The sequence below is a fragment of the Nanorana parkeri genome, unplaced genomic scaffold (genome assembly GCF_000935625.1).
Source record: "Nanorana parkeri isolate BGI_ZX_2015 unplaced genomic scaffold, ASM93562v1 scaffold210, whole genome shotgun sequence".
In the NCBI taxonomy this organism is placed as follows: Eukaryota; Metazoa; Chordata; class Amphibia; order Anura; family Dicroglossidae; genus Nanorana; species Nanorana parkeri.
This window is the reverse complement of record NW_017306478.1, coordinates 1,480,961-1,508,383: the sequence shown is the minus strand read 5'-3', so window position 1 is coordinate 1,508,383 and position 27,423 is coordinate 1,480,961. Positions and strand designations below refer to the sequence as shown.

The 27,423-nt window shown below is 47.1% G+C and overlaps 1 protein-coding gene across 1 annotated transcript in view; it reads right to left on the bottom strand.

Annotated features, from left to right (window-relative positions):
* The window catches only part of LOXHD1 (lipoxygenase homology domains 1), a 168,748-nt gene extending 142,161 nt beyond the window's left edge, over positions 1–26,587 (bottom strand). Inside the window, exons 1-6 of the mRNA XM_018555718.1 lie at positions 26,443–26,587; positions 24,290–24,442; positions 20,923–21,074; positions 15,961–16,086; positions 14,305–14,457; positions 12,907–13,105 (exon numbers count right to left, since the gene is read on the bottom strand). Of these exons, the coding sequence (XP_018411220.1) occupies positions 12,907–13,105; positions 14,305–14,457; positions 15,961–16,086; positions 20,923–21,074; positions 24,290–24,442; positions 26,443–26,587 (928 nt within the window). The remainder of the gene's footprint in view (positions 1–12,906; positions 13,106–14,304; positions 14,458–15,960; positions 16,087–20,922; positions 21,075–24,289; positions 24,443–26,442) is intronic.
* Between the last annotated feature and the right edge of the window lie 836 nt (positions 26,588–27,423).

The window sequence follows — 27,423 nt, the reverse complement described above, 5'->3', positions numbered from 1 at the left end:
AAAAGGACTACCGTATTTTTCGCTCCATAAGACGCACTTTCCCCCCCCTCCCCTCCACACACACGGCTCCCGCAGGGTGAAGCGGCACTGAACAGCAGCGTCTTGGGGGGGATGTGTTCGGTGGTAACACCCGACCGGAGGGTGCCGCGCCGGTCGACGGCGCCGAGTTCAGTCTCGTCAGGGCAACTGATCCTACAGGGCCGGCATCATCTGATTCTCCTCCTCTCCTCCAGCTGTGTGGGCGGGCAGTACAGAGCGGCAGAGCTGTGACTCATATAGAGAACTTTTTTCAAAACGGTGAGCTACAACTTGAATGCAATGGATATCAAAAGTATTAAGTAACAGTAATTATTCCTGCTGTGCATAGGTCACTTCTTAGCGTTAAATATTTGTAATTTAAAACAATTCATCTTCACACAACATTTAGGGTTTGTTCACATCAAATCCAGTGTGATCACCCGCAGTGGAATGCATGGCACAGCAGTGCGATTGCTTGCGCTATTTTCTGCAATTGCACTGCACCATGGGCATTGCTGTGCCCTGCGTTCCCATGCAGGTGATCGCACTGTGGGAACGCACTGGATTTGGTGTGAACAAGACCTAAATGTTGTGCGAAGATGAATTGCATCACACTCTGACCTCTGCGTCACACCCTGACCTCTGCACTGTGCATCACACCCTGTCCTCTGCACTGTGCATCCCACCCTGTCCTCTGCACTGTGCATCCCACCCTGTCCTCTGCACTGTGCATCCCACCCTGTCCTCTGCACTGTGCATCCCACCCTGTCCTCTGCACTGTGCATCCCACCCTGTCCTCTGCACTGTGCATCCCACCCTGTCCTCTGCACTGTGCATCCCACCCTGTCCTCTGCACTGTGCATCCCACCCTGTCCTCTGCACTGTGCATCCCACCCTGTCCTCTGCACTGTGCATCCCACCCTGTCCTCTGCACTGTGCATCCCACCCTGTCCTCTGCACTGTGCATCACACCCTGTCCTCTGCACTTTTTTTTTTTTTGCCTCTAAACCTAGATGCGTCTTATGGTCAGGTGCATTTTATGGAGCGAAAAATACGGTATATGTTATCTTTAAATTCATCCTCTATCTCATTATCCAAATGCATTGCACACAAAAAGCAACAGTGTTAAAAAAAAGTTTATTTAGCCCCTTTGTGAACCTGCCACAAGAGTCCGAGGAATGTCATCTTATCTATGAATAGGATATCTGAAGGTGAGAAAACCTTCCATTCTCTTTCCAGGGTACCATAGCTGTGATGTAACCAGGTCGCCCTCTGCTGGCCATTTTACATTACATTCTATAGTCTCTGATACATCATACATGCTGCAATATCACTTCACACCGCTCACATCACAGCGTGTGCGTTATTGTGCGCAAAATGCACCGGTGCTAACGCGTAACAGTAATGTGTGCTGTGCTGCAGCACGTTGTTAACACACATTGCAGTACTTCCTTTTCTTTTAAAACTTCTCAAGTTATTATCATGGGCTGCAGTGTGTTGGATTGTGGCACAGTGCGTCAGAATGCACCATGCAGAAATGTGACATGACCTATTTTTATGTGGGGCATTGGTGTCAACTGAAACCATCGGACAGTGGGTAGGCAAACTCCAGTCCTCCAGCTTTGGTGCATTCACAAACCCAATTAGGCATTGCAAGGCTCTGACAGGCATATGGCAGAGGCCAGAGGAATATGCATGATAGAATTTGTAGTTTCCCCACAGCTGGAGGGCTAGAGATTGCTTACCCCTTCCAATTGCCTTTTTCTTGCATTGGGCTGGTGTGAAAGGGCCCTTAGGGACTGCTAAAAAGCGCTTAAAGCAGTGGCGTAACAATCGCCATAGCGACACAGGCGGCCGCTATGGGGCCCGGGCACAGGGGGGCCCAGGCCAAGACATCCCTCTGATGCCGTGTGGGCCGCCTGGGTCGCTATGGCATGTAAAGGGTCTCCTCTCACAGCCGCTGTGGAGCTGTGTCAGTGACAGCCAGCAGCTACGGCAGAAGAGGGCAGCGTTCGCAGTGAAGGAGGAGGCGGGGCCCGTCTAAGAGCAACCCTGCCTCCTCTTACGTCACTGGCCAGCGACCTAAGAGCAGGTGGGGCCAGTGATGTAAGAGGAGGCGGGGCCCGTCGATAGAAGAGGAGGCGAGGCCCAGGGACAGAATAGGAGGCGGGGCCCGGCGACCTTGGAGGCCGACAGCGCTGAAAGGTAAGAGGTGTGCAGCCCATCTGAGACCCTGCAGAGCCCACTATAGAGAGTCTATGGTGGGCTCTGCAGGGTCACTCTCAGGTGGGCTGTTTGGTATATCAGGTGGGCTCTGCAAGTGGCATAACTAGAAATCATAGTGCCCCATACAAAATTTTGCTATGGGGCCCTGTGATTTCTAGTTACGCCCCTGACTTAAAGCATGCTAAAATAATATACTATAATATTGGTTGAGAGGTTGTTCTTGCATACCTTAAAGCCCAACTCTGTGTTCCTCTCTCAAAGGGCCCCCCACCCATATTGAGGCCCCCCCCCCCATCAGCAGTATGTTATGCGTTTATTATTTTATACTTACCCTTTTATATCATCTGGCTGGTCTATTGGCACACCAGGTTTGTCTTCAGTCCTCTCAAACCGGTTGGTGGTCCTGGATGATGCAGAGAGCAGTGCATAGATGATGACATCAGTGATGCTCTTTGTGTCAATGCACAGGGGCTGGACACTCAGTCTGTCCAACTGGGCGTCATTCAACCAGGAAGACTGAGGACCTCTCGTGGCAGAGAACAAGTACTGCAGTGAACAGCTCTAAATAATTAAAGGAGAACTATGAGATGAGTGATTTCCACTCACCTCATAGTTCTAGCCGACCTGTGACAATGAGACTGTCACAGGTCGGCTCAGTAGATCGGGAGGTGAGCGAACAGATACCGGGTTCGCTCACCTCTCGATCCTGTCACGGCTCTCTGTCGTGACTGGGGGAGGGGCTGGATTCCCCTCTCCCCGCTCCGATCTGCCAGCGCTGACTGGTGGAACGGACGGGGGAGGGGGCAGGTACAGCTGGCTCTGCCTCTAGATAGGCAGAGCCAGCTGTCACTCACGCAGCTGGGCGGATCCAGTCATCTACGTCGGGATGCGCTGCGGCGTCTCAGTATACCGCGAGCTGTAGCTCGCGGTATACTGAGCTTAGGGTGACGGGAGGACGCTAGTTTGTGTCCTCCCGTTACCCTAAGGAGAACTATGGGGAAAAACACTGACCCCATAGTTCTCCTTTAAAGTAACAGATATTTGTTTTTAGCCTATTTATTTACTTATTACAGGTATTTATATAGCGCCGACAATTTGCGCAGCACTTTACATAGTTGCACATTCAGATCAGTCCCTACCCTCAAGGAGCTTACAATCTAAGGTCCCTATCTCACATACATATGAGAGCCGATTTAGACAGGAGCCAATTAACCTACCAGCATGTCTTTGGAGTGTGGGAGGAAACCGGAGTACCTGGAGGAAACCCACGCAAGCGCAGGGAGAACATGCAAACTCCTTGCAGATAGTGACCTGGCCAGGATTTGAACCGGGGACCCCCAGTGCTGCAAGGCAGAAGCGCTAACCGCTACGTAGTTGTGCCCATAGTTGAGCTTTAGGCGCACTTTAAGTACACATTCTGAGTCTATATTGACTTTGATTTGGTCAGTTTATTAAAATGTAAAGGTCATTTTAAATGGTAATCTGTTAAATCTCTAACCTTTTTCTAACCAGAGGTCATTGAAGCTTAGATGCCTAGATCAATTTTATCAGTGCCAGTATGCAATGGCTAATTAGACAAAAAACTCTTCAATTAATTACCCAACCTAAATCAATTAGGGGTGAAGGGAAGGTGAATATGTGCAGCTGGTATGGCTGGCACTGAAGTGGACCTATTGCTTCATTTTAAGGTTCAACAGGTAACAGCATGATACCACCAACGCTTACACCTGTACCGCGCCATTTTTTAAAGCAGTGGAAGTAACACATATAAACTGATATACTGGCACCATCTGCATTATCTCCCCATTTACCTCCCAGGCTGCAAAGCAGGGGGGGAGCTGTAATGCAAAGGGGGCACCTGATGTAAAGGGGGGCTCTAATGTGAAGGGGGGCTTCTGATGAAAAAGGGGAGCGCCTAATGAAATAGGGGGGACTCTGATGTGAAGAGTGGAAGGGGGTGATGTAAAGGGGGCTCTGATGCATGCGTGATGATGTCACACCATAGATGTCATAACGAATCCGTGGTGGCCACACCGGGGGACACCCACTGGTGAAGGGGGACTCTGATGTGAAGGGGGACCCTGATGTGAAGGGGGACCCTGATGTGAAGGGGGACCCTCTGATGTTATGGGGTACTCCTGATGTGAAGGGGGGACTCCTGATGTGAAGGGGGGACTCCTGATGTGAAGGGGGGGCTCCGGATGTGAAGGGGGGACTCCGGATGTGAAGGGGGGGACTTCTGATGTGAAGGGGGGACTCCGGATGTGAAGGGGGGAATGCTGATATGAAGCCCCCCTCTTCACACGAGAAGCCCTCCTTCACATCAGAGTCCCCCTTCACATCAGGAGTCCTCACTTGCAGCATGTGTGTGGCGCAGCAGATGATTGCCGGGGTCTAAGAAAATCTGCCATATTACAAAAACAAAAAATAACTACAAAGGCAAAAAATTAGATAAACAAAAAGAATAATGATTCTGGTCACTAGATGGTGCAGTCTACCTATTTAGCAATAAGTAAAGTTATTCCACCCACAGACTGAAAGTGATGTTGGTAGGATCCTAAAGTGGTCCTATGTCTGTATTGTTGCCGTCATCTATTAGACGCCAGTCAAATAAGGCAACCTTGCAATACAGCCATATATGCCAGCCAAGGGGAAGGGGTTATGAGAGAAGAGACCGGTTCAGTGTTAAGAGGAAAATGTTCCATGATGATGGTTGTTTTCGGCAGCAGAAAGTGGTAGATTAGCATAGTCAGGTCATGACGCGACCATGGGACAGTCAAGATGTTGGAGGATATAGCTTGGAGATTATTTCTATGTATTATTACATGGTCTTTTCTACAGTATAATATGCTGAGTAATGCTGTGCAAATGCTGAGTAACATGTGTAGTCACCTATGGATGGGTTAAGCTCCCTAAAGGCTTTCATAAGGCCAGCGGTCTCAAAGTGCCGGCCCGGTTACTTTTGTCCCCTAGGCAGGGCCGCCGATAGTGTGGTAGAGCTGGCCCTCCTGTACCGGGCCTGGGCCCCATCGGGTCAGCAGGGGGGCCCCGGGGACAGAGAGGGGGCTCTTACCTTTTGCAGCAGCCAGGGGCGTAACTAAGGTTGCCACCTGTCTAGGAATCACCATAACAGTCCAGGTTTTGAGTCCTGTATGTGTTGTGTCCGGGTTTCAGGATTTCAAGATGTCAGGTGGACAGAGGCAACCACAGGGTCCTGGTGTTCCTACTTGAATGCATGGAGGAGTCATGGGACACAGAGGGACGTTGGAACTCGGGGAGCAGGGAGGTGTCTAAAACACAGGGTGCAGATAAGTCTTGAAGGGCACAGGGGTTCTGCTTCAGGCAGATGTGCTACACGCTATCTCTCCACACTCTCTCCCCTGGCTGTCTCTCCTTGCTCTCTCACCTGGCTGTCTTTCCTCTCTCTCCTGGCTGTCTCTCCTTGCTCTCTCCCCTGGCTGTCTCTCCTCACTTTCTCTCCTGGCTGTCTCTCCTTGCTCTCTCCCCTGGCTGTCTCTCCTCACTTTCTCTCCTGGCTGTCTCTCCTTGCTCTCTCCCCTGGCTGTCTCTCCTCACTTTCTCTCCTGGCTGTCTCTCCTTGCTCTCTCCCCTGGCTGTCTCTCCTCACTTTCTCTCCTGGCTGTCTCTCCTTGCTCTCTCCCCTGGCTGTCTCTCCTCACTTTCTCTCCTGGCTGTCTCTCCTTGCTCTCTCCCCTGGCTGTCTCTCCTCACTCTCTCTTGGCTGTCTCTCCTTGCTCATCCTCTTGGCTGTCTCTCCTCGCTGTTTCTCCTCAGTCACTCTCCTGGCTGTCTCTCCTTGCTCATGCTCTTGGCTGTCTCTCCTCGCTGTTTCTCCTCAGTCACTCTCCTGGCTGTCTCTCCTCATGCGGCCCCCATGGAAGAAGATAATGTGTAGAAAATGGCAGTCAACAACTGGTATGGCAATGAACATGCCCAGTTGCATGAAGGAGGTGGGTGCCAAGTCAAAGGGGACAAATAAAAGCCAGGAAAGGCTGTTGAAATGATGCCATTCCAGGACAACAAAACAGATTAGGAATAACAACTGAGGGAATAAAAAAAGAGGGTATAAAGATTTAAGTTGAGGAAAACTGCAAACCACTCACTGCTATAACATTATACAGGCATATCACTAGCAATCTGCAGATATACGCCATTGTAACACGGCAGTGTAAGACAGTTTTTGAGAAGCAAAGGTGTGCCTACCATCAAGCAACTGACAGAATGTTGGGAGATCATGGCCCAAGTTTTGAAAGCACAAGCATACCTTCTCTGGGGTGCACATCTTATGAATGGAGTTGCAGTAGTTGAATATCATCTTAAATGAGTGACCCCAACTATAATAAACACAATCCACTACTGATATACAATCCATGCATTCCTAAATACTACAATCACTTTTTTCTTTGCTGTCTGTGTCCCAATGAGGTGATTTTCCTTCACCTCCTATCCTGGAGACACAACAGGAATTGAGAGGAAGTTTCTACAAAAGGACCCCCCCCCCCCCCCTATCATTGCAGAAAGCACCCCCCCCCCCCCCCCCCCCCCCAGACCATTGTCCCCAATTAAAGATTTCCCCTCACCTCCTGTTCCAGTCACAACTGTAAAAATTTGGACTTGTCATCACTTTCTACGATAGGTGTAGTAATCCAAACCAGCTCTATCCAAAAAAAAAAAAGTTTGGCCTATACATATTCTTTAAATGCTTGAAGTGAAATATGATTGGATCCCATGGTCTACGGCCCACCACTGCCTTTATGGCCTACGGCCCACCACTGCCTTTATGGTCTACGGCCCACCACTGCCTTTATGGTCTACGGCCCACAACTGCCCCCATGATCTACGGCCCACCACTGCCTTTATGGTCTACGGCCCACCACTGTCTTTATGATCTACGGCCCACCACTGCCTTTATGGTCTACAGCCCACCACTGCCTTTATGGTCTACAGCCCACCACTGCCTTTATGGTCTACAGCCCACCACTGCCTTCATGGTCTACGGCCAACCACTGCCTTTATGGAATAAGCCCAGAATGCTAAGAACTAGGGCTGGTAAGGATTAAAATTTTCGTGTTCGATTAATCGAAAAAACTTTTAATCGATTAATTTCGATTAATTATAACGTGCATACAGATCCAACTACATTGGCCTATACACATACAGCACAGCAAGGAAGTGATAAAATGAACTAGGATCACACTAATCCAGCACGTTATTAATCTCACGTGCCCCACTCAATATGGCCGCCGCTTGAGTGGGGCAACTCAGAATAATAACGTGCTGGATTACAAATGTATTTACATAGTATAGTAAAACAGCAAAGCCCTAAGGGTGATTTAAACATAAGTATTAGCTTAATATTTGAAGTAGCAGCACCTGTCCATTCCATTTCATGTAAGGACCTGATTGCAACATAATATCAGTAAATTTCAATAGGCACATTTCTGGGAGCGAGATGGGGGGAAGGGGCGGGGTTAATGGAGAGCCACATAGTGCATATATATAAGTTTAAGATAAGACAGAAGCTTGGTGCTTCTTGGGCAAACTCACCGGCCCAAGTGCCTCCGTCGGCTAACGAAGGGAAGGGGGAGGAGTCCGGTGACGTCGATGTCCGTGACATCACCGGATCTCCGATGGGACTCCCGAAAGCCGGCAAAGAGGTGAGTCTTTTCATTTTCGATCAAAAGAATTTTAATCGATCAAAAAGTTTAACAATTAATCGAGGAATTAATCGTTAATTTCCCCAGCCCTACTAAGAACCACTCAAGGCAACACAACATCTCCTACCTGTCTCCCGACTTTGGTGTCTCTTCTTCCACCACATCACAGGCGTCGGTAAAGTGCGTCCTTTGTCAATCGATCAGGTGCCAGGGATATTGCCAGATCAGATTGATTGGAGGCCGTCCATGACTCACAGAGTCCCTTGTGTATGGACTTCTAGGTACGGCAATCCACAGAGCCACGGAATAGAAAGGTCCCCCGAGCTATCACATATGGTATTCAGCCACTCTGCTTGCTAAACGAGAAGCTTCTCAGGTTTAATGAGTTCTTTAAAAAAATATGAAGCTCGGAGGCAGCGGAGGAACCTCGGGAGAGCGTGACGGATGGAAGGATTGCGGAGAGGCCAACGTGACTTAGAAATGACTTTCTATTGCCTGGATTCCATCTTTTGACATATCTCCACTCCTACTACGGCCTCGTCTCCCTTTCCCCACCTGAAAGGCTTACGTTACCTTTTGTTTACACATCTTAACAAATCGGCGAAGCCCAGCTAAGGTTCCCTGCACGGATTATATTCTTTTCCAGACTCTGCTGCCATCAGGAAGCCGCTAGTGATTGTAAAGTAGATATAAACTCTAAGTGGATGGCATAGACATTGCTAAGACAGCGTGTATCAGAAACAATTGTCCTGTTTTCTCTTTTTTTAACAACTTCAGGATTGAAACCATTTTTTAACTTTTTGCACAAATGTTTAAAAATTGGAATTTTTGGCCAGAAAACCCCCAAACAATTTCCTTAAAGCAGGGGCCCTGTAGAATAAAAAAGCCCCCTATGTGATAGGATAATAGAGGTGAGAGGTCCTGTTCATGAAAACATTTGGAGTCTAATGTCACCAATGGACCTCACTGAAACTGTTGAAGCACAGATCGTGCTTCTCCTTCCTTTTCGCCGGCAACAGCAGCCAAGGACAATCTGAAACTGGAAGTGACTAAATCCTTGTCGCTTCCGGATTTAGTAAGTGAAGGGCAGATAATAGGGTCAGGGCCCTCCTTACCATTTTGTCTTGAATTGTATTGTAATTGTAATGTCTTCCTTATATTGTAAAGCGCTGCGCAAACTGTTGGCGCCATATAAATCCTGAATAATAATAATAAGACAGTGGATCTGTACTGATCTCCCTCCGGTCCTGCCGCAGACACCTGCTCTGCCAGTCTCGGGCCCATATGAGGGGCAGCGGAGCCAGGGAGAGGGGGTGCGGGTTGGGGGCAACACCCTATTAGCGTCCTACAAGTGACCAGGCAGCTCTACAGCGGCCCAGATCACTTGTATGTGAAAGCCTGCTGCCCGCAGAAAACAATCTATAAACCACTATAGGGCCAGGACGAATAAAGTGGTTCATATTATACTGTTTTAACTGTTTTTTATGTGTTGTTGTATCCCAATGCTGCTGATCTCCTGCACCCTATTTGCTTTGATTGGCCGCCCTCAATGATATATAGAGCTGCACTGATGTAGGCAGCACCCGTCCGTGCATTGTGGGTGCGGGGTGCTCATCTGAATGCTTTGTTCCCAGATTTGAAAATACAGCACAGGAAAAATCTGTTACAGAAGGAGACCCGGAGGAGGGTAACATGTCAGGGACTGCAAGGTTTCTGGACAATAACGTGATCTGCTCAGGTTGGCGTCTTGGTGTTCTTCATGTAACAACAGGGCTCAGGTTACAGGTGCCATGTGCAACATAGATGAAGATTACAGCAACGCACACGGCAGATCACCGTGCCCGTCGGTGCCGGTGCAGTACCTATAGACGGTACTGATACATGATAGTGCATCCCCCTGCATTGTCAGCAGATGATCTCCACATGCCTAGTACCAGGAACTCACTTTTAATTTCACTTTGCAAAGCAATCATCCATGTTGTGAATGGTGGTCGGAAAATGGCCATACACTATACAAAGGTTTTTAAGCTATTTCAAATCTGATTAAAACACCTACAATAAATGCTGTTCCTTTTTTTTTTTTTTTTTGCAGAATCAGCTGGTCCCCTGACCACCGGCCCTGATATCCTGTTTTAGGGTGGCTCCTTTCCCTTGCAGGGTCCTATGGAGTCACCCTTGTGTGTGCTAGTAAGCTGTGAGTGTCTCCACAAACACACAGACACAGCAAGACAAGTTACTCCTCCTGCTCCCCACTCCTCCCTTCTCTAGGCTAGTAGATGGATAGCTGCTGGAGACTGCTCTGTCCCTTGTGATCTTGTACTGGACAGGAAGCTCAGGGAAGCTGAGGTGAGAGAGTTGGAGCTGTTTGGAAACATGATGACTGTAAGTGTTTGGGAAAATATTTAAAGAAATACCTCACTAGGCAATGTATAGTTGTTTGATCTGGATTTATGATTGAAAAAAAAAGTTTGAGAGTTTAATATTAGTTTAGGCTGCCCATACACTATACCAGGGGTAGTGAATTAAATTCAAGGAGGTCAGGTGACCAAAATCTTCTTCGAGCCGAGGTCTGAATCGTGGGTCCGGACAGAACGGTTACTCAATCTGTCTCTGGACCGTGGTCGGCCATTTAGGCTGCAGTTACACCAGCAGCTGCACTGTAACGGTTGGTGGGTTTTCCCAGGCACAGCGCTGATGCATCAATCCCGGAGCATCACCCTGTTATTTCTTGTGAGAACTTTACTGAAATGTGACAAGTGACATTTCATTAAGTTCTATAGAAAAAGCGCAGTTCTACCACATTCCATCAGCATACCCCCTTACATCAATTCTCCCCTTCTATATAATAACAGGGTCACAGGATACAATCAGGGTTATTCACAAAATGGTGAAGAGTTTGGAGAAGGCCGGAGAAGTGAATAATTTAGGCCAAAATAGGTGATTTGGAAAAATTCTCCAATTCAGCTCACTTTCCAGTTCAGCAATGTTGTTGTCCTAGATTGTTCCCTTCCCCGGCCTTCTCCAAACTCTTCACCCTTTTGTGAATAACCCTGAATATCTTTTGTTTTCAAAAAGATGTTACTAGAATAATGTCCTTGCAATGTCTTGTTGTGCAGTCTGCAGAGAGGCAGTCAGTCATCTAATATTCTACAGCCAGAGTCTAGGTCGTGGTCAAGCTGACAAGTACAAAATATCATCATCAATATCTCTTGTTCTTGATAACGTGTTGCTTGTACAAATCTTTAAAGCAGAACTTTACCCATATCTTTAAAATAACAACAAACACACCTTTAGAAAAGTTTAGTAATGACAAACTGCACACACATACTTCTAGATAATCGCCGGCTTTGTATTCTTGGCATACCTTATTTCTCTTTTCTTCCCCAGTCTTCTCACAGCGGCCATGTTTACTAAGGGCAGAATACTAGATCTCCATTTAGTTCCTGTATTTCTGGCACATGTGACTAGACATGTGACTAGGACATGTGACCATGCACATCATCTCAGGGGAGGAAATGCCTTTCCCTGAGATCTTCTGAGATTACAGATGAGATTTCCCAGCAATGCTCTGCTGATGACAAGGCAATCCCAGTGTGAATTGCTTTGGCAAGCTGAAGTCTTTTTGCCCTTTCATAGCAGAAAGTGAATGCTCTGCATGTGTAAGCATTTCACAATCGCAGCATTTTACACCTGACGTGTCTATGTTATTATTAATCATCATACATTTGATTTCTGAGTGTAAAGTGGATGCGTTAATATGCAAACGTTTATGTTTTTGAAGGTCCTTCATGGTATCTGTCCAGGATTGGAGCTTAAAAGACTCCCTTTTGGGGAAGATGCCAGGTCTTGGTCATGTCTGACCTTCACGTACTTGTTAATCTTTCTGTATTTTCTAATCTTTACTTTTGCTTTGTGACTCTTCTAAATAGGCATGCGGTAAAATGAAATTTTTAGACCAAAGCCGAAATGTCAAAATTTGTTAGACCAAGACTGACTTTTTTTCCCCAACCTTTTTAAAATAATTTTTTTTATTATTATTATTCTTTTTTTTACTTTACTGTTAAGGGCTGTGGGGAAATATCTGGAGTCTAAACAAACCTCTGATATTTCCCTTTTTAAAGCGAAAAAGAGACTGAGGACACGGAGTCCTCAGTCTCTTTTTCTGAAACCCCAGCACTCAATGAACAGGATGCTCTCAGTACAGAGGTTTCCTGTTCATTCACCATCTGGGAGGTAGTAAATATTTACTATCAACCCAGTCATGAATGGACAACAAGTTTCTGTACTGAGCTTCTTCCTGTTCTGCATAAAGTGAGCAGATAGTAAATATTTACTTTGTCCCTATTTATAAATGAACAGGAAGTGATGTATAGCACTTCCTGTTCATTCATAACGGAGGACATAGTAATGACTATGTCCTCAGTTATTTACAAACACAGAGTGATCCGTACTAATCACTCAGTGTTTGCTCAGTACAGTGAAGGATCGGTAAATATTTTACATATTTACAGATCCTGAAGCTCCGCCCCTCCCGTCTCCCCCCGAAGCTTTCCAGCCCACTCGGCCTCCAGACAGCTTTCTCATCCCTGCTGGGTGGCGGCAGCTGAATCGACTCTGTGTCACCTCCAGTTCCTGCTATGTCTGCTGACTCAGGCAGGGGAGAGCAGCGGGGATTAGCAGGGATGCAGACAGAAGCATACAGCCAGCCCCCAGTGGGGAGGAGAGATGCTGGGGATGCACTGCAGTTTTGGCTGTTTTTGTACTAGCGGCATTTTTTCCATAGTACCATTTTAAGTCAAAATGTATCAACAGCCGAAAATTTCGGTGCATCCCTACTTGTAAAAATAAACCTTTGGAACTGTTCACCATGAGCAGAGATTGTAGCTTTCCTCTCCACCAGCAATGGCAGCCTACAAATTACTCTTAGTACAGGTTCCTTTTAAAGTCTAATGAACTGTCTTGTCCATGTAGGACCGCCTCTTACCAGTATGGTCACCCACTTTTCCATCCAGCTGGTGCTGAGAAGTTTTGTTGCTGGGCGTTAAGGTTCGGCTGAGCTGGCAGTCGGTATGGTACAGGGAGAACCATCGCCGGCACGGGAAGTGCCATGACTTGTCTCGGTTTGTGTTGGTGACAAAAATGTCGTCCACATACCAGGCGTGCTGTTGTTCTAAACCGTCATGCTGTGGTAAAAAAAAAAAAAAAGCGGACCTTATAATCCTGTGTGGACTGACAACATTTTGCTTCACTGAAATCCTAACCAGCGTTGTCAGCCCCGCCTGCTGGACTAACTCCACCTATTCCCCGCCCCTCTCTGTCCAACTCCATATGCGTGGATTGATTTATTTTTCACAACAAAACACTGCTGCTGCCTTGACTCCCAAGAACCAGCCCGCACACTATGTATAGGGAAAAGGATGTTGAGTGATATAGTTCTGGGGGTTGTTGCATCATCAGCATGAACTATCATGAACTACATGTGATGATGTCACAGTAATAAAAGCTGTTTCTCACTACAGGATCAAGGTCAATGAATAAAAGTAGTGCTGTGACATGATCTGGAGGCGAGAGAAAGATTTGTGGGTAAATATGGGTAATAAATGGACTACTGAAAGCTTTGTGGCAACCGAAAACTTCTGGGAGTGTCAGGTTCCTGTGTCCCCCCTCCGCCACGCGCTGTTGTTCCTTCCTCCGATCCCTATGTCAACGCTCAAGACTGAGCAATGAAATAGGGGGTCAGGGAAAGGAACAACGACGTGCAATGGTTGACAAAGACACTCTTGGAATTGTTGAATGCTAAAGAGGCTTTGCAGGCTGTAACGCTGGAAGAATAGGAAGGTAGCAGACATTGGCTGCCAATGAGAGGAATATACTCTTTTATTGATGGTTCTACATTTTATAAGGATAAGTGCATGTTAAAACAAATTGCAGAAATCTTTTTAACCCCCCACCCCACACACACACCCCTGACCTAAACAATCTGCCTCCCCCTCCGCAGATCCGTACTTACCAAGATCCAAAAGACAGAGATCCCCTACTGTTTACATCCAGAGCCGCAATGCTCCCTCTGCTGGCCGCACCTGCACATTACAGTCCCATAGATTTCAATGGGACCATCTCCCAGCAAGGAGAGGGATGGGACGAGGAGAGGGAGGTTTGCTGCGCAGAGCAGCAGCTCATGGATCATGGTAAGTATAGATCTGTGAAGGGGGGGCAATCATTTAGGTCAGGGGAGGGGGGAGGCGAAAAGAACAAGTGTACTTTGTCTAAAGGTCACAAGAATTCAGTTTAAAAGATGCTAAAAATTGGAAGTATTAAAAAACAGACCCTCAACCTGAAAATCAGGGACATGCACATGTCAGGTACACCCGGGTCTACCTACCTCCAGAGTTATGCTTTTGATGTCCCCGAGCTCCGGCCCGTATACTTTGAAGGTGTGAGTGGAACCTTTGGTGAATTTAGAGTCTGGAGAGGATTTCTTATACAGTTGGGTTTTGTTCACCTTCCCTTTGCTACCTTTCATCTGTATGTAGACCTGAACAAGTGAAATAGGAAAACACAATCCTAGCGTCAGATATATTGTTCATGGTAAGTGCATGCATGCTAATGTGTCAGTGTAACACTTCCATCATTTGTTGCGGCATCATCCAGGGTCACCATCTACCTCCTGGACTGGGATTGCCGGCTCAGAGATGACACGATCATGTAAATCCAGTGCCTGTGTTCACAAATGTCTGACACAGACAGGGGCGTCCCGAGGCCGGGTGTCACCCGGAGCCAAGACCGGGTGACATCCCGCCGTGACGTCATTGTGCATGCGCTGTCATCTAATTGACGCCTGCCGGCAGCCACCTTGGTGATGGTCGCCGACAGAGAGAGGAGGGGACGTTCACCCGGCAGGATGAGGTAAGCCGCCGGGTCTCTTCCTCTCTCCAGACACTGTCGGGCTCTTGGTCCATGTCCGAGTGCCCGACTTTTTAGAGGGGGTGACACCAAAATGTCATTTTGGTGTCACCCCTCCAGTGGTCACCCCTCCAATGGTGGCACCCCCTGCACCCTCCTTGTGACGCCACTGGACACAGGTCAGCCCCTGCTGCACCATCTCACTTTGTGACTTGTTACAATGTTGCAGCCTGACCACTAGAGTAGAAAAGACTGAGGAAATGCTTCCTCCTGTTTGCAGCAGACTGATGGCCTCCTAGCCAGGCAAAGTCACTTGACTAGCGTTCAAGCACTGCCTTGTAATGAGAAAAATGGATACTGTTGTTCTATGTTCTGACAGGTCAGGAATGAATATTGCAGACTTGTAACGTTACTGACATGTCCACTGTATTAAATAAGTAGGGTCCACATCAGCACAGGCTCAAATATGGGAATTAGGAGATAAGTCGGCCCACCAGAGGTCCAAAGAATCCTTTTGTGGGTGAGGAAAGACCGCTCTGCCTCCTCATCCCGCTAAGGCTGCCACCGAACGCCGGTGCTCAGTGGCAGCTCCCGCCTGCCCATATACCATGAAATGATGTAGGACAATAACAGCAAGTTCATTCATTAAAACAGCATAACATTCCAAGCTGACTCGTTTCAGCCTATACGGCTTTAAAATGAGATTAAGGTCAACAGGTTTTCAAGCTATTTCATATGCTGATAATTCACTTACAATGGAGGCTGCTCCTTGATGTGAATCAGCTGGTCCCCTGAGCCATGGTCCTGATATCCTGTTTTAGGGTGGCTCTTTCCCTTGCAGGGTCCTATGGAGCCACCTTTGTTTGTGCTAGTAAGCTTTATGTATGTTCACAGGCAAAGCAAGGCAAGACGCTTCCTTGCTTCCTGCCCCCCTCACCTCCTTCCTCCCTTCCCCAAGCTAGTAGATGGACTGTAAAATTTCCAGAGGTGCAGAGGAGAAAAATTAGCATAAAAATTAAATGTATCTGATGGACTCTTCCACTAAGAACACTCGGGCAGGATGATGTCCTCCATGTTGGGTTCAAGCCTACGGACATACAACATAACCCCCCATTGATGTGGCCTTGGGCCTCACCCTCGCGCTGGTTCCGCATTTCTTCTTCTCTCCAGTCTTCACCACCACTTTGTAGAGGACCTTACTGGCCGACGCAGAAAGAGGGCGGAGCCCGGACCTGCTGGCGGGGGCGCTGTTTGCACGCTTCTGCAAAACAAACATTGATGTAATCAAGATTTCATACCTGAGGAAGGTCTGAGGAAGACACTTAATATTTTTAGAGTTTAAAAAAACATATCGCTAGAGAAACACATCATTCCAGGAAATATGCGTTGCAGCTCTTCCGTCCCCAACCTCAACTTTTTCATCAGCAGTGCAATACCCCATGGCTGTCCAGTCTATTTCAGCACCATTCTGCTTCCCTGCCTTCGTTAGGCCCTGATGAAGGGAAATGTTTTTGACCCCTAAAACGCGTCAGCTGTATTTGCATGCTGATTGTCATCGGATGTTTGATTAAAAACTTTGGACTAACTTTGCTTAGCACATGGAAGACCTCCCCAGTTCCCTCAGGAGGACGGTGGCCCGGTTTTGCGCTGCGTGGTTCTGGTGAGTTTGCCTCTTCTCAGGAATACTTGAGTCTCCTGGAGTGAGGTCTCCAAATCGATTTTCTTTTTTCTGCATTTTTTCTCTTTTCTTCTCTCCTTCCCTCTTTCTTTCCTTCTGCCCCGCCTATCACATTTTTTGCCCCCTTTCCCCTTCTAAATGTTGATGTTGGCAATCGGCTTCGCTCGCCTTGCCGGTCCATGGTCGACACCTATGTGCGCATTGTAGGTATAGAAACGAAGTGGATGTGCCCACTGGCGGATGATGACCGTACACACTTTTTGACACCCAGTCGCACATGCACCTACTATGCATTCAATAAGGGGTGGCTGTGAACGCTGTTGAATATTTTGATTGCGCCTTTTACTATACTTTGCGTTCTGGATGTCGCAGCACTTCTTAAAACTCAACCTTTCAAAAACTGAGCTCTTGATATTTCCTCCACCCCGTGCACCTTCCCCCAACTTTTCCCTTGAGATTGTAAACACAACTATCCAGCCCTCCCCTCATGCTAAGGTCCTAGGGTGACTTCACTAGAGTCTCTCCCATCCTCTGGAACTCTTTACCCCAACCTGTCCGACTATCTCCCATCTGACTGCCTTTAGGTGATCCCTTAAGACTCATCTCTTCAGGGAAGCCTATCCCGCCTCAACCTAATCACTCAATCATGACGTTATTAAACAATTCATCCCCACACAGCTACCTCCTCATGTATCACTTCTCCCTCCCTTTTAGATTGTAAGCCCACAGGGGCAGGGTCCTCCTTACCATCTTGTCTTGAATTGTATTGTAATTGTAATGTCTTCCTTATATTGTAAAGCGCTGCGCAAACTGTTGGCGCTATATAAATCCTGTATTATAATAATAATAATAATGTACTTTGTTTAGTCTGTGCCTATTTAACATTTCCATATACGGTGGCTGCGTCCACTCCCAGAATATTGGGTGTGAGCTCATTTTTGCTCCTTTTTTACAGAGAAATTTGCCAAATAAAGAATTTATTTTAAAAAAAAAACGTTGGGCTCCTATCACCCGATTTGGTTGTCTCGTTGACCTAACTACACATGGTCAGGCCTAAAATGTGGAATATAACATGGGTGCAAAAAATGAAAAAAGGGCCTCAGTCATGAAGGGGTTAAATGGCAAATTACTTAAAGATTATTTAGAAGCTCAGAGACCCAATGTTGACATCACTGTGTCTATAATAAGGTATGTAATGAAAATGGAAAGCATGATGATGAGAGGGGGCGGGGGGAACCAGAGAAGGCAAAATAAAAACACATTACACGTCAGCATTAAGTAGACAAGATGGATGATATCATGATACAATGTTACCCAAATGGACTTTAAAAAAGGGCCAAATGATCCCCCCCGACCAGAAGATGTCCCCCTCCCCCATCCCCGGTGAAAAGAAATAATCCACAGCTGACCAGGGGCTTTTGTTCTGCTGTCTTTGCTGTGTTGTTGGTCACAGCTCCGGGGGTTGGATGGAGGTTGAGTTTGATGGACACGTGTCTTTTTTCCAACCTAATTAACTATGTAACTGTGAAGGTCAGAAGTGCTCGCCTGTGCGCTCCATTCAGGGCAGTGACACAGAAGGTATCAGGAAATCGGTTCAGTGCCGACAGAGCTCAGCTCAATGGGCTGGAGGATGATATACAACAAGTACAACAATATCATAGAACAATATGATACAATAATATATTTACATAGTATTTGAGGTTGAATAAAGACACAGGTCCATCGAGTTCAACCTTTATGTGTAAGTGTGTGAGTTGTGTGTGTATGAGTCCCTGTGTGGTCTTAAGTTTTTAAGAGTACCTGTACCCCTGTATGTTATGGTCTCTAATTGGTTTTTGAATGATTCAATACTCTCAGCTGATACCACTGCTTGTGGCAGAGAGTTTCAAAATGTAACCACTCTGACTGAAAAGAAGCCCCTACGCCCTTTGTGGTTAAATCTTTTCTCCACCAATTTTAGGTGGTGGCCTCTAGTCCTTGTTAGGAAGTTTACTGTAAAAAGTTTATTGAGGATGTTGCCCTCACTACCAAACACCACACCAGACACAGTGCGTTCCACCCCGATTCTGGCCGGAACTCTCTGCATTGCACTGCGGCCGGCTCACTATGTTGTGGGGCAGGAGGGGACGTGGCGTTCCATTGAAGCGAATGGCCGTAATCAAGACACACGTAAAACAAATTAAGACAAATAGGCACACGATAGTTTCAAGGATAATACCCTGTTTCCCCAAAAATAAGATCTACCCCGAAAATAAGACCTAGTACTGTTTTTGGGAATTGCTAAAATATAAGACCTACCCCGCATATAAGACCTAGTTGTGACCATTCTCAGGGCCGGTTGTGGCATAAGGAGGAACTTGAAGCGCCGCGGGAGAGAATCAGCGGTGCCAATGAAGCCAGTACTAGAGGAAGCGAAGGGAGCAGATCCGCATAAGCCGATGCGTCCTCTATAGTGCTGGCTCCTGTCACAGGCGGAGTGATGCCAAATGCACTCCGCCTGTGAGGAATCCATAGTGAAAGTGCGTTTCGCTCATTCTGGCCAGCGATTGGTTACCAAATTGCTCTTGGAAAGGTACGGCACCCCTGATCACCCTATCCTTAATTTTTGGATGATTTAATTTGGATTTGCGTTAACTTTGGATGGTTATACATAAAAAATTTAAAAAAAATAAGACCTACCCCGAAAATTAAGACCTAGTGTGTTTTTTGGAGCCAGAAAAAATATAAGACAGTGTTTTATTTTCGGGGAAACACGGTACATGCCGCAGATCAGCAGAACAGGGGATCTTTTTTTCTGGTTAGATGAAAGTTCTGGTTAGTTGAATACCGGATAACAGAGAGTTTACTGGGATACAATATGGGGGCTCCGGGCGGCTTTCCTGGACTCCCCATCCCACAAAGGTCATCAAAAAGTGGACGATTTTTGTAGGATTTATGGGTGCTTCTAGATTATAGAGGGAACCCGAAAGCATGTACTCAATCGTCATTAAAAGAGAACTATGGGGTAAGTGTAGTTCTCTTTAGGGTCACAGGAAGACATATACAAGCGTCCACCCGTGACCCAAAGTTCAGTATATAGCAAGCTATTGCTCGCTATATACTGAGAGCGCCGTAGCCGGGACGGATCCCTACAATGCTGTCGAGATCCGCCCAACTGCGTGAGTGACAGCTGGATCTGCCTATCTAGAGGCAGAGCCAGCTGTGCCCACCCCCTCCCCGAACTGTTCCTCCACTCAGCGCTGGAGGATCAGAGAGGTTAGGGGAGAGAGGTTAGGGGAGGGGGGGAATCCCTGTGGGGAGCGGTGATTGAGAGTCACTACTCTCCTCAGGGAGACGAGTGAGCGGATCGCCTGCATATTTCTGCTCACTTCCTGATCGATAGAGCCAACCTGTGACCCTTCCCCGCTGCTCTTACCTGTCAGCAAAAGCTCCTTCCCATTCACAGATGCCAGTGTAGGACCCGCACACCATACACAGCAGTGCAGCCCTATTGGTATTTAAAATTCCACTCATGGGGAGCACAATGATCACAATTCCAAATGGCGAGCACTCATTGGTCACCTGACCGCACTGACCAATGAGTGCTCACCATTTGCACTGCCATGTTTGGTGCATGAGTCCTACACCAGCAGCTGACAGCTAAGAGAAAGGGGGGTAAAGGGGTCATATTGGTAGGGTTAATTCCATTTTTCCAAATTTGTCCGGGAAAGTGGAATTACTCTTTAAAGCTGAACTCTGGCCTCCCCTTCAGTCTTATAGGTGACCTCCGGCCTCCCCTTCAGTCTTATATCTGAGTTCCGGCCTTCCCTTCAGTCTTGCACAGTTGCACCGGCTCCTCTCCTGGACTGAAATGGCTTCCTTTGATATCACTACACACTGCGAGCTTTTCACAATGTGCATTGGAAGCTGCAGCAAGTCAGAGAGAGCCTGCCTCATTTTCTTGCTGGAGGACATCCAGCATCATGTATATCTTTCCTCCCCGTCTGCAGCAAGTCAGAGAGAGCCTGCCTCATTTTCTGGCTGGAGGACATCCAGCATCATGTAGAGCTTTCCTCTCCAGCCTGACTGGCCCTGGCCCCGCCCCTTTTATTCAGTTCTTTCAATCATGGAGGCTCAGCATGGCATGTGGGCGTTACCTAGGGTGGTCTGCATGCAAATGCAGCCTGCCTAGGATCGCCAACACCTCCAGACTGACACCCACCCATCAAGGCATTTTGATATTTGCATAACTCCTCCCAAGAGTCAGCCCACTGCTCCTATCAGGACTGAGGGCTCCTGTAAGGAGTACTGAGGCAGGGTACTGTGCTGTACTCAGGAGCGATCAGTGGAGAGGGGTCTGGGTTGACTCTATCTTAGTATCCCCCCAGGAGGACCGGGAGGTGGAATATGATGACGGAGGAACAATCTGAATTCTCTTACCAGAGTGGAAGGTCGGGAGTCAACCTGCAGCCCAAACTTCTTGGCGTAGTAGTCATACAAGTGAGGGTCGTTCATGGGACTATAAGAAGGCAGGGTGTCCACATGGCCGTTTTTATACCGATAGCCCCCAGGGTTGGCACTCATGGTCCGAGCTGGTAACATAGAACAACATCAGATTAATGAAAAGGACTCATAAAATAAAATACACATGAAGGTGAAAAACTATAAGTAGGAGATTGCCCCTCGTCTCACTGAAGTCCTGACCGGGGTGTCATTTTGGGGTGCATAAGTGTTAGCAACAGGGGAGTTCAGCTTAAAGTGTATCTTGTAGTTCTTGTAGTTCCACCACAGCTGGAATGCTGAGGTTGCCTACCCCTGGATTGGAGGGAATCAGGGACATACTGCACTATGGCCACTAGATGGAGCCGAGGATCATAGGAATTAAATATTTGGGATTTTGTGATTTGTTTTCTTGGTCTGAAAGCAAATGTTTGGCCACGGGCATCCCGAGGCTGGGTGACACCCGGAGCGGAGACCGGGTGACACCCTGCCGTGACATCATCGCGCATGCACAGTCGTCTTATTGATGCCTGTCGGTGGCCATCATGGTGATGGACGCCGGCAGAGAGAGAGGAGGGGACGTTCACCCGGTGGGATGAGGTATGCCGCCGGGTCCCCTCCTCTCTCCTGTTAAAGATGTCACCAGCACACCATATTGAAGTGAAGAACACGTCTGGTTATTGACGCTTCATGTCAAAACAAATAGCAACGATTCGGGGGCCACACAGGGTCCCCTTCATCAGGTTTGAAATCACCTTCTCTCTCCTGACACTGTCGGGCTCTCGGTCCGTGACCGAGTGCCCGACCAGTCATTTTGGTGTCACCCCTCCAACGGTGGCACCCGGGTGCGGGCCGCACCCCCCTTGTGACGCCACTGTGTTTGGTGAAGTGCCTTAGATGGTCTCACACTGCAGATATACAGCTATGAGTACAGAACAGGAGTGCCTAGGATCTGGTGTCTATTAGGAATTCTAGACAAATGTTAGATTTATTTAGGCACAATTAACATTTCCAGATATTCCCGAAAAGAGAGCGAACGTTTACTTTTAGAGTTCAGGTCCACTTTAAAGTGGTTGTAAAGCCAGATACCCTCCTACCTTGTAAGGTTAGGGCACACCACCAGCGATTATTTACAGAGCAAACACTCTACAAATAAATACATTTTTGTGTATATATTGTAGGTCATGTGACTATTTTTCCTCTTTGTAGCTCAGCATGGCCCGGGTTGGGGGCTGGACTTGGTCCTGGCAACATCACTTTAGCGTTTCTTTTTTCCAAAGGCTTTGACACATGAGATTTGCCACCCTGCACCCGACACCCCCTGGCAAGTTTCCCGGGCTCTGCTGCCCCTCCTGTGGGACCGGCATTGTGGATATTGGTGGAGAGAAGGGAAAGAGACCGGCGCACATCCATTTGCTGACCTCCTCCCCTCTGAATGAAGCCATAAGTGATGATTATTTTGTCACTTCCAGTTTCTGAGATGTCGATTCCCGGCCAGCAAGGCCGAGGACGAAGGTGATCAAGAACGATGTGTGCTTGATCAGCTTCAATGGGCTGCAACGGTGCAATTTGGGGGGTTCTCTCACCTTAAAGAGAACCTGTCACCAGTAAAGTGCTATCACATAGGATAGGAGAACCCCACATGTGACAGCAATAAAGTTAAGTAAAAAAACAAAACATTTTTTACAAAAGAAGGTTAAATCAAATTTTTTTTAAATTGTTAAAGTCCCACAATTCTGGGCACATGCACACACTAACACAAACACGTGTCGGATGCACCTTGGTACCAAAACTGTGAAAACGTGACACATGTTAGGTATCACCACACACGCCGTTGCAAGAGCAATCATTCTAGGGCCAATATTAGAGTTACCTCTATACTGATGACCTGTACAGACTCTTAGGGCAGGTTCACACCATTTTCCGGCCAGATCTGGAACGTAGTGCATTGCGGTTTTGCAGTGATTTTACCGCAATTTTGCAGCGTTTGGAATTTGTTTTTGTTGTTGTCTTGCAGGTGCGTTCCAGTGTGTTTGTATGTGGTTTTGATGCGTTTCTATGCATTCCAGATCAGACAAAATAAGACATGCAGTATTTTTCTGGACTGGTCTGGAACGGACTGCGCTGGTATGAACAGAGGCCAGAAATAGCATAGGGATACATTAGGATGCATTTTGGGTCCGGAAACAGTCTGCTCTGGAGATGATCCGGACATATTGTGAATGGGCCCTTAAAGCGTCTCCAAGGGACAATTTAGGGTGCTGTAGTGTCTTCGCCTTTTTCACGGGCGCATTTTGGAAGCTTGACATGTTTGGTATCTTTTTACTCGACACAACCTTTTTTTTTTATGTTATGAAACAATTGGGTATTATATTGTGTTTTTGTGCACTAAAATCAGCTAAAGTGTATTTTTTACTAAAAATTTGGGTTTGATTAGCAGTAAGGATGGGCTCGGGCGTGTTCGCAGCTCCACGTGCCAAGCCCGCCAGGAAGCTGACAGCGTGCAGCGCCAATCACAGGTAGTGAAACATTTTCCCGATCCCGCAGCTGCAGAGATCAAGGAATGTCTCACTACCTGTGATTGGCGCTGTCAGCTTCCTGGCGGGCTCGGCACGTGGAGCTGCGAACACGCCCGAGCCCATCACTAATTAACAGTTGCATTAATATCACATGACATGAAAAATTGCAACTGCCAACATTTTATTCTCCGGGGTCTCTGCTTCCAGGAAATATATAACCCGGGGCTACCTAGTCTACAGGCATAAAATGTGTATTTTAACATGTGTGCAAAAAAGGGTTAAAGGCAGCAAAAGGGTTAAGGACAGGAGAAAGTGATCTTGGCAGTATAAAGTATAATTATACCTCTCCGATCAATTTATATTGCCTTTAAATATAATAAATGCAGGAGACTCGTGTGAATGAGGCCTTGTTCACACCAAGAGCGTTCCAGGGGCAGAGCAGTTACAGACCGGATCAAAACTGTGTCCAATGTATTCCAATGCTATTTTGGGCTCTAGTTCACACCGCAGCGTTCAGTTCCAGAGCATGTAAAAAAACTGCAGTAAGCCCTATTTTTCCTGCTCTGGAACGCATGCAAACGCATAAAAAATGCATGCAAACGCACTGGAACACACCGAAAGCACATTTTAAACAAAAAACGGCCCGGAGCGCGGCAAAAACCGCTGTAAAACACACTGCACTGCGTGTGCAGAACCTCATGCAGATCTGGTTTGCATTTGGTGTGAACAAGCCCCGAGGGCTCAGTCTTCCCGCAGCAAATGTGCAGATTTCGGGTTCCGGGCGTTACCTGCAAATGGCGCCTTTTTGCTCAGTGCGGATTGCACCGGTCTGTGATTCAGCGTAGTTTTGTATCTCCGCAGCGAGTTTGTGAATTCCGCCTTCTGGGAGTCGTTCCACGCTGGCTTACCCCGAGGAGGGGACACGTCTCTGAACTGAAACCCTGAAACACAGACACAGAGCGTGTATTGGGGGTGGGTGTACCCAGCACAGGTAACCAGATTACCTTGAGGTCTCACTGATAATTTGATGACATCGCCGGGTCTAAAACAAGGTGATGTGATAAAAACAATAAGGTTTTATTTCAAAATGTAATTAGCATGGTAAAGAAGGTGCGGTGCAATCTATTTGATAGTGTAATTGTAAATTACAGTTGCAGTAGTAAAAAAAATTAAAATAGAAACACACACCATTTGCTTTGCACTGCTCCAACGAAAACCTGCTTGATGAGCTGGTCATGGTGCCGACCTTTAACTAATGCAGATTTATGTTTATAGCTGAAGTTTAATTTTGCTTTCTCTGCCCCTCTTCCCCCATTAAAGAAGAACTCCAGCCTAAAATGTTCTTAACCAATGCACTAGGGCTATCCCCGCACTGCAAGGGGTTAAGTGCTAATTTTGATCTAGTTGCAAAAATTAAAAAGTTATACTCACTTAATCCTCGCAGACAGCTGGCTCTTAGATCGGTCCTTCCAGCCTGTCTCCTCCTGTGCTCCAGCAGTCTAAGGTCCTGTGAGCCATCACGTCCAATTTCTAGTGTATTGGACATGAAGGTGCCGAGGGACATTCCATCGCTGGACCAGAGGAGGATAGAGACTGGATGCCTAGACCAAAATGAGCACTTAACCCTAGCAGTGCAGGGGTAGCCCCACTGCAAGGGTTAAAAACATCTCTGTCCGGAGTTCTTCTTTAATGGGAGAAGGGGGGCAGGGGCAGGGAAAGCAAAACTATAGGCAGATTAAACTTCAGCTTTAAACACTAAGCTGTATTAGTTGAAGGTCGGCACAATGACCAGTTCATCGAGCAGCTACCACTGGAGACCTACAAAGCAATTGGAGCGTGTTCCTCCTTTTACTTATTTTTTTTTTTTACTACTGCAACTGTGTTTTACAGTTACACTATTAAGTAGTGTTCATCTGCCGGCTGAAGACTTTACATTTTGTTAATGGAACCTCCAGCCTGCAGGTAATCATTATGTCAGAGCTTGTCTGTCTGTCTCGCTCTCTCTTTCTCTCTCTCGATATCTCTCTCTCTCTCTCTCCCTCTCGATATCTTTCTCTTTCTCCCTCTGTATATCTCTCCCTCTCTATATCTCTCTCCCTCTCGATATCTTTCTCTCTCTCCCTCTCGATATATCTCTCTCTCCCTCTCTATATCTCTCTCTCGATATCTTTCTCTCTCTCCCTTTCGATATATCTCTCTCTCCCTCTCTATATCTCTCTCTCGATATCTTTCTCTCTCTCCCTCTCTATATCTCTCTCTCCCTCTCTCCCTCTCCTTCTCTATCTCTCTCTCCCTCTCGATATCTTTCTCTCTCTCCCTCTCGATATGTCTCGCTCTCCCTCTGTATATCTCTCTCTCCCTCTCTATATATCTCTCCCTCTCAATATCTTTCTCTCTCTCTCCCTCTCGATATATCTCTCTCTCTCTCCCTCTCTATATCTCTCTCTCTCTCCCTCTCTATATCTCTCTCTCTCCCTCTCTATATCTCTCTCTCTCCCTTTCTCCTTCTCTATATCTCTCTCCCTCTTGATATCTCTCTCTCTCTCTCTTCCTCTCGATATCTTTCTCTCTCTCCCTCTCGATATATCTCTCTCTCTCCCTCTCTATCTCTCTTGATATCTTTCTCTCTCTCCCTCTCTATATCTCTCTCTCCCTCTCTATATCTCTCTCTCCCTCTCTATCTCTCTCTCTCCCTCTCTATATCTCTCTCTCCCCCTCGATATCTTTCTCTCTCTCTCCCTCTCGATATCTCTCTCTATCCCCCTCTTGATATCTCTCTCTCTTTCTCTTGATCTCTCTCGACATAGAGAACTACTTCAGCAGTATAGGTTGCAGGTCCTGTCCTTTATGCACCCCCTTCAGCCCTCCTGCTGAAATGCTCAAGGTGGTTGCCTCTTCTGCCCCTCGGCACGGCCCTGCTGCTTTGGTAATGCCTTTTTACCTGTGGACGGTCGAATGCGCGGCACAGTTGCAGTGGGGTAGACATCTCTTGGCTGGGCTACTGCTAAAGAGCTGGGCACACTGTGAGGCTGTAGAATGCCGGTGACGGATGGCGAGGAGTTATAATACTGCATCTGGGTGGGCATTCTGTCTTCACCGGATTAAACACGTTCTCCTTCCTGTAGAAAACAATCAAAGTAATTTATTTTTTATATGAATGGAATAGCAAATAGAAGTACTGGGACCATAGGCGTACGCAGCCTATTGCATTAGAGTATTTAAGAAAAAATATAAAAAAACAATAAGAAAATAATAAAAAATAAAAAAATGATAATAAAAAAAAATTATAGACAAATAAAAAAAGGAAAAGATGACAAGATAAATAAAAATTTTAAAAAGTAAAACAATAAATAAAAAAGTGATAAAAAAGTTTTAAAAAAAGAAAGAAACAATAAAAAAAATTCAAACCAACCCTGCCACCCCCGCTATCTGGTTGCCATTCTCCTTGGGGGGGGGGGGCGCATTGCGGAACCTGGCCTTGGGGCAGCAGGGAGAGTAAATCCGGTCCTGCCTGCATCTCTCTTCCGAAACTGCTCACCTCTGCACCCCCTACATCCCTCTTCCTACACTGCTCAGCTCTGCACTTCCTGCCATAGGGGGTGCAGGGGTGAGCAGCGAAGGAAGAGGGATGCAGAGTGTGAAGATGCAAACAGTGTTGGAAGAGGGTGGCAAGCTGTCACTCTTCCAACACCATTAACTTCTGTACACTTTTCAATCTCTCTTCTTACATTGTTTAGTCCCCTCCTTACACACTCTTCACTGTTCCTCAGGGAAGGACTCCAGCTCCTGCTGATGGAGACACCATTGACTGTGGGCGGTATGAGGGTGGAGCCTAAGGGCAGGGCAGAGCCTAAGCACAGTCCATACGAGCAGGTGGGACCCTGACTGGCCTGCCCAGGTCCCACCCACTCACCATGGTAAT